At 26.8% G+C, this 14674-nt stretch overlaps 2 protein-coding genes and 2 long non-coding RNA genes across 6 annotated transcripts in view; 2 read left to right on the top strand and 2 right to left on the bottom strand.

Annotated features, from left to right (window-relative positions):
* Positions 1–41: 41 nt before the first annotated feature.
* Positions 42–2466, bottom strand: LOC107994926 (syntaxin-5). The gene is made up of 5 exons (XM_017052086.3): positions 1902–2466; positions 1400–1656; positions 1155–1331; positions 704–825; positions 42–490 (listed from the first exon to the last, which is right to left on the bottom strand). The coding sequence occupies exons 1-5, from the start codon at positions 2278–2280 to the stop codon at positions 331–333; spliced, it is 1095 nt and encodes a 364-aa protein (XP_016907575.1). The 5' UTR covers positions 2281–2466; the 3' UTR covers positions 42–330.
* Positions 2467–3396: 930 nt separating this feature from the next.
* The window catches only part of LOC107994884 (icarapin-like), a 43504-nt gene continuing 32226 nt past the window's right edge, over positions 3397–14674 (bottom strand). The window contains exons 4-5 of one of the 3 annotated variants that reach the window (XM_062077947.1): positions 5529–5656; positions 3397–4447 (exon numbers count right to left, since the gene is read on the bottom strand). In XM_062077947.1, coding sequence (XP_061933931.1) covers positions 4172–4447; positions 5529–5656 — 404 coding nt within the window. In that variant the 3' untranslated portion in view covers positions 3397–4171. 3 annotated transcript variants of the gene reach the window in all.
* Positions 4447–5826, top strand: LOC133666744 (uncharacterized). The gene is made up of 2 exons (XR_009831283.1): positions 4447–5039; positions 5439–5826. It is a non-coding gene; the product is annotated as an uncharacterized LOC133666744 (long non-coding RNA).
* On the top strand, positions 6779–14466 carry LOC133666745 (uncharacterized). The gene is made up of 2 exons (XR_009831295.1): positions 6779–8054; positions 9755–14466. It is a non-coding gene; the product is annotated as an uncharacterized LOC133666745 (long non-coding RNA).

The following is a 14674-nucleotide window of genomic DNA, read 5'->3' as shown; positions in this document are numbered from 1 at the left end:
CATAATCTTTTATATATACATGTTTCAAAAATTACCAAGCATTGAAAATTATACATTTATTATTCATAGTTTTCTTTTTACATTTTACAAACAATGTAGCTCCTTTGTCTACATTGATGGACCTTTTAATAAGTAATACTTACAGTATTCACATTTCAACAAAGAGGTCAAGGAATGCAATGATTATATTATTATTCTATAACTAATGAGTTGTAATTTTATAAAAATTCGTCTTGTTCTTCGATCATCTTATATCACAATTAATGGATATGGATGGTCAACTATAAATTTGCATAAAGAAATATGCATAATAATAATGTAATAATTATTTTATGCCAAAAACACTACAAAAAATATAAAGAAAAATATAAGAACCGCGAATATTTTTATCATTAACCATCTGTTATTAGTTACAGATTGAAAATATTTTAAGATTTCTGCATGAGCTGCTTCCACATTTATTTCTGTATCTTCTATATTGGAATCTATCCTGAAAATTAATAAAAATTTTATCAGCATTTATATAAATGCAAAATATTTATTAATATTTTCTATATATATCTAAAATAATATAAAAAAATAAAATAAACATTAAAAGACAAATTTTTAGTAAAATTATTGAGCATAAGATAAAATATACACATATATATGCACAATATTTAATAAAAATTAAAAATTTTATAAATAATTAAAATATTTATACCTTTCCACCATTTCCTCTTGTTCTTTAACCATATGTGCTAATTGTTGAAAAATTCCACCAAGTTCAACAATAGTAGATTCTATACTTTGCATTGTTTCTGCTCTTGATTGAACATATGCATCCTAATGAATTATTTTTAAATTTATTTATTTTTGTTATATATATTTTTTTGGTTTACTATAGAAAATGTATATCTATCTTTTTTAAAATTGAAATTTTTATATGCAATACAATGTTTAACTATTTTTTTATACTATATAATAATGTTTCTCTGTATGTATTATGTATTAAACTATTAAAAATATTAAAAATGCACATATTATATAATATTTATACATTTGTACAATAAGCAATATTATTATAATTAAATTATATATATTATAATATTAAAATATATTATAATTATATAATAATTAAATAATATTGTTATTATATTTATTATAAAACTTACAGTATCATCCTGAACTGCTTGCATCATTGCTGAATCCAAATTTATAACTACAGAAGAAGGAGAAGTTTCTTCTTGCAATAACAATGAACCTTGTTTTCCAGTAACACTTGGAGGTAAGAGAGTAGATACAGAACCTTGAGTAAATTGTTGTCTTCTACTTTGTTCCTCTCTCATATTCTATGCATTTTAAAAGGATTATAATATATAATTAATTTCATCTTTTTTATCTTTTTTTGCTTACATACCTCTGATCTCATTTCAAGAACACTTTTAAAATGATTTGACATATTTGCCAGTTTTGATTGTAATGTCATAACAATTGAAGATGAATGTGAAGCCACATGATGACTATGAGATGCACTATATCCTTCTCGTTGTTTTTTACTAAGTTCCTGTAGCTTTCCTATTTGATGATTTAAACTTTTTAAATCTGTTTTTATGATATTTGTTAATTCTTCTATTTCCACTTGTCTATCATTAAATATTGATTTCCTTTTTGCCACTAAAATAATTGATCTGATAAGTATATCCTTTATATATATATATATATATATACAATTAAATTTATTAAATGTTATTTACATGTTTATAATTTATTATATATATCATACATATAAATTTCTTTTTATCAAAAATTATTATTTATTAGAAATAAAAGTATAAATATATGAATGAATTTAATAAAAATGAAACTTGTGATAGAATTTATTAAAATGAAATAATATTAAATGATCATAATGATCTTACACAGAGCAAGTTTTTCTAATTTAGTATAAGTGCTTGCTATATTTTTTCCAATACTCTTAGCTATCATCATGAAATTTGAGTAACTCTGCAATTGACGTGCTCGACGAGGGTTTTGCGAAATCACCGCTCGTGCCACGGTTCTGCTTTGCATCATCCGAATGGCGTTAATGAATTCATTAGTTCTATCGCGGGACGTCATTGTCGATGATGCGATGTCCGCTTGCTTTTTTGAGTTTTGTGTTAAATCGCACCCTTCACTTTCATGATTAGAACTCTGCTGACTTATGATATTGCCCTGCCAAGGACTGTTTGAGGTTGTGATCACGAAACCATGGTCTACACCATGCTCCAAGCCAACGTGTCGTCTACGTGCTGGCATTGCATTCTTAGTTTTTTTACGAATTTACACTTTTACGACTTTAAAAAACGCAGTACGTATTACTCATTTATCTAAAATATTTTTTACCAAATATATCAACAGATTGAAACTGACACGTCCACATGACAGTTATATTTGTATAGTGATTTTTGTTCCTATATTCTGACAACGTCGGATGTCATGTTGTGTATTCCCTGAAATGAAATATTACTAGGATTATGTTTAACATCATGATGAAATTTAAATTTGAACGTTATTTATTCTTAAAACATGAAAAAAATACTTTATGAAATACTTTAATGTATATTCATATAATTTTCACAATTTTTAAAATTAATAATGAATTTAAATAATTATTTAATATAATAATTATTTATTACTTGTTATTATTACAAAATATTTTCAAAATTAATTATTTATAAAATTCTTTTCTACGTATACGTATATACAGTATTTATTTATATAAATAAAATTTAATATTATAATATGTTAATGCAAGATTTAATTTTCTATAAAATTTTTATATAAAATATATATTTTTAATTCATTACAATATTAAATAAAATTTTTTATTTTAATATATAATTTTATTACAATTTTACAAAATAAATCAACATTATAAGATAAATCAATTTTCATTTTTTATGTCAAATATTTTTTCATTAAAAAATTATTTTCATATAATAATTGATTGCTTTAAGTTATTTATATTTAATTATATCATATTATTTAATTATATTATTTAATTATATTGTTCTAGAATTTATAAAAAAATAGATATTATCAATTTCTTTTGATTTTTTCTCACTCAAAAATTTAAATAAAAGAAAATAAATAAAGAATCATTCTATACTATTAAATTGTATTAATATTAGATATTAATATAAATATTAAATTTATATATCAGATATTAAATTTCATATTTTTAATCATTTACTATTATGATACTTACACATGCACTTTTTTAAATATTTAAAAAATTTTTATTAATGTAAAACATGATCATTATAAATGAATATATATATAAAATTTTTGTTACATGCTATACATATTTTTGCTAAGAGACTTGAGATCAAAGAAAGGAAAGAAAGGAAGAATTTAAGAGAAATAAGAATATTTTTCAGACTATATTTTTTTTATTTAAACAAAAATTTAAAAAAAGATATTCTCACTCCCTTTTGAAAATTTTTTACCATTGAATAATTACAGATAAAATATAATTTGTAATACAATCTTGTTACTAGATAATATGATAATTTTATAAAATAATCGTATGCGAATCTGTCACCTATTAATCTTTGAGGTACACGGAATCGGTTTCATTATAGGCGAATCATTATAAATGTATAACAGATAAAACTATAAAAGAACATAAAATATATGTATATTATATCTCTATTAACTCTCTACGATAATCAATATTTTTTTATCTCGCGATAGTTTACAATTTTCGTACACGAATGTCAGTTTGAATCCGAAAGAGCTTCACGGACGGAAATCTTGTTTTTTACTTTCTCTCCCTCTCTCTCTCCCTCTCTTTCTCTCTCTCCATTCATTTACTATATCACTTCCATTTGATTCCATTCAACTATAGTATATATTTATATTATATCTATTTATATTATATTACGATACAATCAGAATAGTATATAGCTCATAGGTTTAAGGAAGATTAAATTTATTTTTACAAATTTTGAGATTAAATTTTATTCGAAAAAGGATTATAGAAATATTTTTATAAATATATAGTGTAATAACTTCAAAATTTTTTACATAGATATACGATATAATATACAAAAAAAATCATTAAATTTTCATAGAAAATTAAGGAAAATGGATCTTTCGGATTCAATTAATCTGACATTGCCTTTTAAATTATTTCTTGACTGCTTCAAGCAGTTAATACATCTCCTTGGTTCTTCGGTATCTCGTTGTCGAAATCTTCGACGCTTTCTACACTCCTTGAAGATGGGGTGCTGGTGTCATTCGTTCCGATAAATGTAGGCAAAGTGGTTACATCGCTGTCCGCTTCGCTGCTTACCGTTGTCAAGATCGTTTCATTCTGGGGTCTCACGTCGATTACACGGACGCGGATCAGTGTACTGTAGTCGTCGCTACCATCGGTATAAGTCGTTTCATTAATGGTTACCACGTGTCCATCGATGATCTAAAAAACAATGGTATTAGTTTGTAATATAATATGTAAAATAATATAATAATATAATATAAAAGATTTAATTTAATTTAAAAATAACAGTGATAAATAATAGCTATGACAGATAATAGCAATGATAGATAAATAAGTGATAATCAAAAAATGCTTAGTAGAGAAAATTGTATAATATTTTTAACTTCTTTTTTAACAAAAAGATTGAAAAAAAAATTCCAAAACAACAGTTTTTAAGTTAATTTTTTTCATTTTCTAGAATCGTACCTACATTAACTTGAATGCGATACAATTATATTTTAAGATGAAACACACTTTTCAAGGAATTATACATTAAAAACTAAATGCTGCACATCAGTTCAAGTGGCACAGCAGTTAGTTCATCCCAGGAAATGTAGCAACCGGATCGGCATTGATGTGCAGATTTCGTTGCGCAATTCATTACGTAAATTACGACAATGTATATTGCACGTATTCAGAGGGGGACATGTACATGTTACTTGTACTTCAACTCTTAAGTAGTACCATTAATTATATTTGAGTAATGCTAAAGTTGGAGAATCTTGTTTCATTATTTCATCTTTCACAAGAGGTAAAAGGCAGAATTATTGTGGTATATTGTCTTTACTTTGAGCTTAAAACTAATAACGTAGAAATATCTTTTCGAAGAAAATATTTAAAGACGATTATAGAATCGTTTTGTTGATTTATAGTTACATTTAACATTTCAATATATAATATATCGTTAATATAAAATTATTTTTTCAATAATGTAAGATTAGACAAATATTAAAATAATTAAATATAAAAATTATAACTTTTCTTCTAATTGCTCTGTTTTCGATTTTTTCGTGAATCGAATATTAAAAGTACGAATCATTTCATAAGATTTTCATTCTCAATGAATAGAATACTTATTATTATTATATTTGTATTCAAATGTATCATAAAGATAATACTATATATATATGCATATATTGTAACAACAAAGGGTTTCAACCGAAGGAACGAATTTGAGTCAGTGAACTGATTGGCCGAACGAGGCAACCGGAAATGAGCGTAATATTTACGCGTGACTAACCTTGGTGGTAGAGGTAGTGTTCGCTCCTTCAGGAATCTTGTTCCAATTCACAACACCTTGCTCGGGAATACGTGACAAAATGCCAGCCATTTGCTCCCTCACTTTCTTCATGTGAGCTGAAATTGCACCTAAAAGATATTATTACATTGATAAGAATATAAATAATTAATTGAAATTTTCATTGTATAATTATGATGATATTAATGAAAGATTGGATATAAAAAAAGCTGTAAACGAATTATACTTATAACGAATTATATCGTTAATATCGTAGATTAATAGATCTTTTCTGAGAACATTCATTTCTTCTCTTTATTAAATTTTAAGATTAAATCCTTATTTTAATAAAAAGAAGAGCATTAAAATTAGATAGATTAAAATTAAAAGTTAAAACTAATTTGAATTTCTGATCTGATCTAATGAAATTCTATATTTGTGTTGTATGTAATATTATTTATAAATTATTATCTGGTAATATTCTTTCGAAAAATAGATTGAAAACTTTAATCATCTGCTGATTAAATTGAATTTATTAATTAGAAATGGAAGCTTTCGATAGTTGAAAGAGAACTAAAAAGTTCGCTTTGATTTTTTATAATTTTTTTTCGGATTGAATCTTGGATTTGTTGAAATGGTAATAATTATATATTATTTATCTCTATAAATACATATTATATATTATTTGTGAAAATATTACAATCTTTAATCAATCTAATTTTAATTAAATTTCAATTAATGAAATAATGAAATTCTAAATTTTAATCAAATATATTTTTTTCTAATTATAATAATATTTGTAATATATATAATAATAATATTTTTAAGATGTTGATGCCAAACTTAAAGCATTAAATATTTCGTCATCTTGTATCGATCAAAATATGTACGTATTTCTGTTTCAGATCAACGAGTATACATTGAACTTGACCCTATTACAATAAATATAAACCAACCAATAAATTTATCAATCTGTCTGAAATAGAATATTAATTTTAACATACATATAAATGTATATTTGGAATTAATTTCAACAGCCATATTTAACTTTTAATGATTTAAAGAGAAAAATACTCTAATAAATAATATTACAAGATTATAAAATTAAATATTAAATTATATTAATTTCTACCATTCCATCTTCTATCAATTTAAAATATAATAGAAAGTATAATATCACTATAACACACATACACATTAATAATATTTCTATAATTTTTAACATTTTGAAATAATTATCGTCGCAATTTCAAAATAATAATAAGACATCTTTTTTTTTCAGAAAATATTTTTATTTACTATTTCCTACATTCTCATTTGATGAGCTATTTCCCAGGAAACCAATAAAAGAAACTTTAATATTCTGATATTCATTCGTCGAGTAAACACGCGCCATTTATACAAAAATGAAATATCCATCGACATTAGTATCTTGAATCGCTAACAAAAAGAATCCAGAAACTAAAATCGGATTTGCATTGTATAAACCTATAGAATATTTTCTATGAGAAACATGAGAAATAGAATATTCAAAAAATTTTAATGATGTAATGCTAATCTAAAAACATCGAGTACAATTCAAGAAGTATTATATAGCTAGATGTATACATTAAGAGAGAATTATCAGTTAAAAGGCAGATACAAAAATAGAAGCTGTAATTACTTCTATAGACTACTGTCGATTGAAATTGCGCGTTTAACCGCTTTATCAGTTGAGAAATAATAACTTAATATAATGCAGATTACGTGACTTTTTCATGTCAATCTCACAAGAATATTTCAATCGACATAAACAATCAAATGTTCTGATTGACAAAATTATATTGTATATGAAATGTATATTAAATGATTGAAAATCTAATTTGTAAGTAATGTTTATAATGATATTCTTAATTATATTTTAAATAATATAAATTAAAAAATATAAAATATCGATAATATTCAATACAAATTATAATTTTAGAAGTATATTTTAGGTTAACCTTTCATTCTATAAAAATGAAATATTTGGAGAAAATTAAATTAAAAAAATAAAAGATATAAAGATACAAAAGACATTTTTAATTGATAATGATTATAAAGTGATATTTTAACTATTACAATTAAATATAGGTCAACGAGAAAGATTAAATAAAAGTATCTTAATCAAAAACATTACACGAAATCATAGATGAATAAGAGTCAACCGATCAGCGCATCTTTTCGTTCTGAGCATGCGCACTTTACAGTTCTGAAGTCGTACATAAGTAGGTACTACGTGAATATAACAGTGCATATTTCTTAGAGACAGAGGAGCTGGATACATGAAAGTTTAATTAATTCAATGTAATACATATATTTGAGTAAAGAAGTTGCTCTACTCTATGTCATATATGTATATATATTTGCCTTTAGTAAAGTTGTAAAGCATAGCTATAGACTCGTATATGACAAGAGACTTCCAGAACTTGGTAATCATAAACATGCGATACGCAATGCAGGACAAACAGAACGCGAGGGATACAATAAAGACAACCTCGAGTTTGTAAGGTATGATGTAGACCACGTGACAGTAGTGGTCGAATACAAATCATCACGAACTCGTGTTTCCCGATAGAGATTATTAAGCACTCGGAGAACGCAATAAAGATTAAACTCTCTAGGATCATTGAAATTCGGCAAAGACCACCATTAAATCGTACGACATGATATACTTATGTCATATTGCATTCATATGAGAGACAAGCTCTTTCAAGTATGTAGATTTGAAGGAATAATAGGATTATAAAATTTGATATATATTATTTAAAAATTATTATTTAAATAATTATATAAATTTCATATTTGAAATTGAAAGTTATTACATATATAGGAAATTGATGAAATCTAATATAAAATAGAAATCATTATTAGATTGACGAAACTTGATAATATTCACTTTCGAAATAACTGTTCATTAATGCAATATAGCATTTTATAGAAGATATTTAATAAATCTTAATTTATTCATATAACGCAATGACCGATATCTGATATTAAAATTTATAAGGATTTTAAAAAATGTAGGAAAAATATATATATATTTTAAAGTTCAAAAAATCAATTTTGTGATTATAGAAATCGGATTGGCTTGTGATATACAAAATTGAAGTGGATTGGTTTGAGATTTATAGAAGTAGAATAGATTACCTTGGGACACATAGAAATCGAGTAGATTGGTTTGGGACTCTTAGATATTGAACAGGTAGCTTGGAATTCATAAAGGTTCATAAAAAGTTTAAAGAAGAAAATATGTATAATTTGGAAATATTTGCTCAAGACATATATCAATCAAGTGATATAATTTGAAAATTGGAGTTCATAAAAGAAAAATACATAAAATTTTATATGGATTAATAAATTTTACTAAAAAATCGAATAGATTGAAATTAATTCCAAATTAATTGAGGTCAAAAATAACAAATATAAAAATTTTAAATAAACTTGGAATTTGATCAAAACATTTAAAAATCGAGTTTTTAGATTTTTGAAATTCTGAAATTTCTGAATTTTTGAGGAACTTCATTTTTTGATCTGGCAGATCTTAATAATTTATGATCTAAATTTATCTTTGCAAATATGAACAATTGGTATTGGAAATATTCCATTATAGAATATCTCATTTTAAATTCTCAAGAAACAATTAAATAAATAAGAACAGTTTATTTTACATAAAACAATAATTTATATTCTTGATAATTCTAAATTGTTTGAATTTTCTGAATAATTCATATATTCAATTTATTCAATTCTTATATTTACACAAGGCCAGCAATTAATTATTCAAGAAACGTATTTTTAGTGACGAATCTTTTTCATTATAAGCAGAACGGCATTGATGATAACCCGATTTCTATCCCGATAATGTAATAATAATTTACTCATAATTGAGGTCATGAATGCATGGAAATAGGTGATAATCGTATCGATAAATTCCGCATATTTTATTACGTCTACAATACAGAACAAAATTCAAACTATCATTGCCACATAGAAACTTAATAAGAATATAACCTATATTACACAATGTTTCTTGATAATATCCGCATTTACGTTAGAAAATTAATGAAAAAAAAAAAAAGGAAAATTTATTGAAATAGAGATAGTACACATAATAGTATACAATGTATCGTAGTTGATATGTACATTACGTTTGACCATTGTTAAAAGATACAAAGACTCTTCGTAATTGTTCCTAATTTATTTTCCAGTTGGGGAGATTGGAAATAATTATCTGCCGTCCCATTTATTAATGGTCCATGTACGAGTTAATTTCGTTAAAAGTATCAAAGACAGTGAGATACAATTTCTTTCCTCGTATCATGAGATTTCCAACAAGACAAATCGAATTTCTAGATGAGAAATGGAACAATTCTTATAGTTATATAAACTGGATTAAATCGATTAAAACACGTTGTTTGAACTTTGTGAAAAATTGAATAATCAAGAATATTAAATATAATTCGCTTCAATGCGATGTGCGACGTATGAATTAAATAATAAAAAAAAAATAATACAAGCCCATTTTTGCAAACAAGATAAATATTTTCAAGTTTCAAAAATTCCATAAAAATGAAATCTCATGAAATTCGAGTTTTCAAAAATTAAATTTCGGAAAATAAAAAAAATATTTCGTAAATCGAATTCCCTAAGTAAATGTTAGTTCTCATTTGGAGAACGCTATGAAAATCGTGGTATAATGTTTTAATAAATTTTCGGAACCACGGTCACCGGCACTTCCGGTTAGAATAACTTTTTCTCAAACATGAATTTACCTTTGTCCTAATGAGCAGCGATTCAGCGGCAACGATATTATGGTAATTTACCCGATAATCGATTTCGTGGAGCGTTGCTCCACGACCCTACCTGTGACCGCGATTTCACTTTTCCGTTCCTATCCGGACAGCCGCGAGGGCAATAACGTTTTATCGCGGTTACGCGCGGACGCCGCCATAATCGCGGAGAACCGCTGGCGATTCGAGCGCCAACGTATCGTAGAAAAAGGTTGAAACTTGACGATAAGACCGTATCGCTCCAACAACGCCGAGTGATTACACGTTCGGGCAACTGAGCAGTGTTAAACTTAATTTAAAGAAAAAGAAAATAAAACAGTGATGTGAAAGAATCTTGAAAGGAACATTCCTTTTGATCTTTTCCCTCTTTTTTTTTTTTTTACATACTTCGTGTGGAAGAGTGCGTGTGAGAATTCATGTATTTCGTTAACTTTATAGGTTAAGTTATTAAGGACGTAATGCGATTCTTATACACGTATGATTGTTTGTTATTATACGATATATATAGTAATTTTAAATTAAGTAACGAGTATTTAAAATTTTTTTATCAATAATTGTAGTTTATTATCCTTGTTGTTTACGAGCTGATCAAAATTTTTGTTTATAGATCGCTTTCAAGATCTTATTTTCAATCAAATATTTTAATTTCTGTGTATATTATAATTCTCTTTAATCAATATGTATAATCATTGTTGTATTGAAATATAAAAGGAAATTAAATTAATATTTGAACACTATTGCATGCATACAAATACATTGTTATTTTCACTTTCGTTTATCTAATGAAATTTTCGATTAAGCGATACATTATCTAGAAATAAAACGACGTGCATATATTATTTATCAATATATGTATATATATATATATATATATATATATATCAATTCTAGTTAACTCGATACATTACATGCATCAGCTTCGGATTAATTAATATATTTCGAATCTTCGCTATAAAAAAAAAAAAAATACGCAATCCACTATTCAATCAGGTAATTATTCCTCTGTTCTGGTTTCAGCAACGATCCCGCTAATAGGATAATAATAATTTCACCTTGGTTGCTGCGAGAATTGCATTAAATTATATAAGAACAAGCGAACCATATTCAAAAACCAGTAAAATGAGACCCTGACATCGCTTTTATGATCCTTGTTCGTTGCAAGGTTATAAAATATATAAGAAGTTAAGAAGATTTAATGGAATGAATTTTTTTTTATACTTTTCATATTAATAATATCTATTTTTAAATTTTTTTTTGTAAGTAGATTCAATTAAAAGAAGGACTAACTTAATAATCTTAACTTAAGTCAAAATATTTATCTCGATTATTGTTTTTTTCTCCAATCAAACTTATCTTGAAATAAAATATTTACTTTGATTATTCTAGCTTAAGTTAGGTTAGGTTGATCTTTAAACGTTCAGCAATTGTTACTTTACTTTACTTTGAATATTTTACATACTTTTGCATTTTACTCATCGTTTATGTTATCACAATTTTCCACCTGTTCACTCTCTCCAAATTCTTACAATTTTATTTAAATTTATGAATCTCTTAATCCGTCCGAATCACGAATCCTATCATTCTCCAATTTTCCTCGATCGTTTTAATCCTTTCCTTCCTTACTTAATTATCCTCAAAACCTGAATAAGAATCGAAGATTGAAAGATTCGACGAAATTTTAATTTCCTGGAATAATTAATTTCAAAGAAGCCCATTATCAAAAATCTCCCTCCCTCATAAATTTAAAAGACATTTTAATCCATGAACGTTGACAAATATTGCACGATTTTGCGTGAAACGGTCTCTATAGCGGGGATCAATTCGAATCAGTTGAAAACCAGTTTCATTAATCGAATGGATCCGAGCGTGTTGAACGGTTTCGAAAATGGCGTTTCGAAGGGAACGAATTATTCGGCTGGCGACGACAGTTCCGATTCTGGCTTTTCTTATTCGATCGGCCGAATTTCGTGGCCTCCCTGTTCACAAAACGCTTCATTGCGGATAAAATCCCTGACATTTCCACGTAACCATGGCCCGTCAGTCGAATTCGTTCGTCAAATATCACGATCATGAATGTAGCTCGATCAATGAGATTTGTAGATTATTTTAGGTTAAGTTGTCATAATATACCAAGTTTCGACTATTTTTTTGGAAATGGAATATAGTTATCGATAAACGAGTGGAAAATGGAATATAAATATCATTTCGTAGTTAGATTGGATAAAATTGTGCGAATAATAAATAAAATTTAAAATTCATGAAAATCAATTTAATTCTTACATTCTTGTTTATTTTTCAACTTTTTTTTTTACGAATTTTTTAAATTTATTAAAATTTTCGATATTAATTCACGGAATGGTTTAAAATTGAAATAATATTGATTCCGTTAAAATTACTTTACAACGAATTGAAAATATAATGTTAATTTTTTATGTTTTTTTTTTCTTTTTTCGAACTTTTGTAGTCGATCAATTTGATAATATTCCTTTTCTTTTTCTCGTTAAAATTAATTATTCGTTTCAATTACGTATGTTATATTCGTTATTCACACGATATTATCCCCAAATTTAATTAATCAGTCAAATTAACCACGATCCTATAATAATCTCCGACATTTTTTTTAATTACACGAGAAACCACTCTGTGTAAACATACAGCTGAATTTCCTATTGCATCCTTCGCATCTAAATCTTGGAAACAAGACAATATTTACCAAAAAACATCCTCTCAACCCTGGCTACATCAACGCAGCATTCTTTTCTCCGGTGAAACACCCCGTACATCTCGAGCCCTCTCGTTCCTCCTTTTCACCGTGCGGCATCTCTTTTCAGGCGTAAATTTTCTCCCCTTTTTAACAACGACCCCTTCTCCTCCGTCCCCGTCTGCACTCGAGCTCTGCAACTTTTAATCCTGAAGACCCTTTCTTCCACTCTGGCTGCCAGTCCGGATACGTAACGCGGATCTGAATAACGACTCATCGAGTCGTGCAATCGACGATTACCGAAAGTTGCTGTCCATTCAACAGTTCGTCTCTCGACTAATGAATTACACGGTCGACCCGTGCAATTATTCTCCTCTTATTCTTCTTTTCTTTCTTTCTTTCTTTTCTTCCTTCTTCTTGTATTCATTGCCTCTTTGTTCCTTTGTTTCGAGATCGACAGCGCGTTAAAAAAAAAAAAAAGAGTATCTCGATGGTGAAAGTGATCGTCGATACGAGTAAACCAAGAGCTGCGAGACTTTGGCAGAAGTCGACCTTTCCGTGCAAAACTCGCTTTTGCAAGGATTGTGCAAGTAATATTTTTTTTTGTTTCGCGATCTCGTTGTTAAATAACCTTCTGGCCTTCTGTCTTCGTATCGAGATCGTTCCATTTCCTTGCAAACCGATGTTCGTAGGATATTATCTTTCGTTATCTCTTTCGTATTTTCTTTTTTATATCTTGATAGACACGATTTGAAAAGAAAATTTGCTTTTGTATCTTTTAGTATTACTTAGCTTTCACGTGTTAGAAAAATACACGGTTAAATGCGCGATACGAACCTTTTCTCGTTGCTCTCGTTCTGCCATCTATCGTCTAATAATAGAATCTATTTTTATCCCGCGTAAATTTGAATCGTATGATATTTCTTCGTCAATTTTTTTTTTTTTTTAAATATTTTGTTGAATTATAGATGCGTACATATGAAATTTGAGGTGAAAATTTTATTTTCGCCTGAATGGATAAATGGACGATCGAATATAAAACTGTTCAACAGTAAATTTCACATTTCTAATCAATTTCGACGAAAATTAACGAACGTCTTCGACGCAAGGTTTTCGGCAAAATATCTCTACATTTACTACTCACCGCGGAATGCGTTTGAACGTTGGACAAATTGTATTTAACTGGTCGAGTGAGCATGTTTAACAATTCACACCAAACAAATAATTCCATGGTGTGAGACGTTGAAAAATTCATCCGACAAGCATTCAAAGTTTGCAACGCGTTAAATATGCAATCGATCCAACGGAGATTGTTCTATTCGATTATAAATCCGGCTTTAGAATTTGATTTGACGTTTGAAATGATTAAAACTTTGAATAGAAAAAACGCTATTGGGGACGAAATTATATTTAAATTAAAAATTTATAATAAAAGGAAAAAAAAAGATTTTTTTTAAAATTCCATAAAGCATAGAGAATAAATTTAGAAATTTGAATACAATGAAAATACTAAGTGTACAGAAGTGGAAATAGACGACGTATTAAAATATATTAATAGGGGATAAATATTTATTTAAAATTAAGTTACTTCAATAATAATCATTGAACGATTGACAAGTTTAACAAGAACTCGGTCT

Source organism: Apis cerana, linkage group LG1 (assembly GCF_029169275.1).
Source record: "Apis cerana isolate GH-2021 linkage group LG1, AcerK_1.0, whole genome shotgun sequence".
NCBI classification, from domain to species: Eukaryota; Metazoa; Arthropoda; class Insecta; order Hymenoptera; family Apidae; genus Apis; species Apis cerana.
The sequence above is the reverse complement of the archived record's forward strand: the minus strand, read 5'-3'. Positions and strand labels throughout refer to the sequence as shown.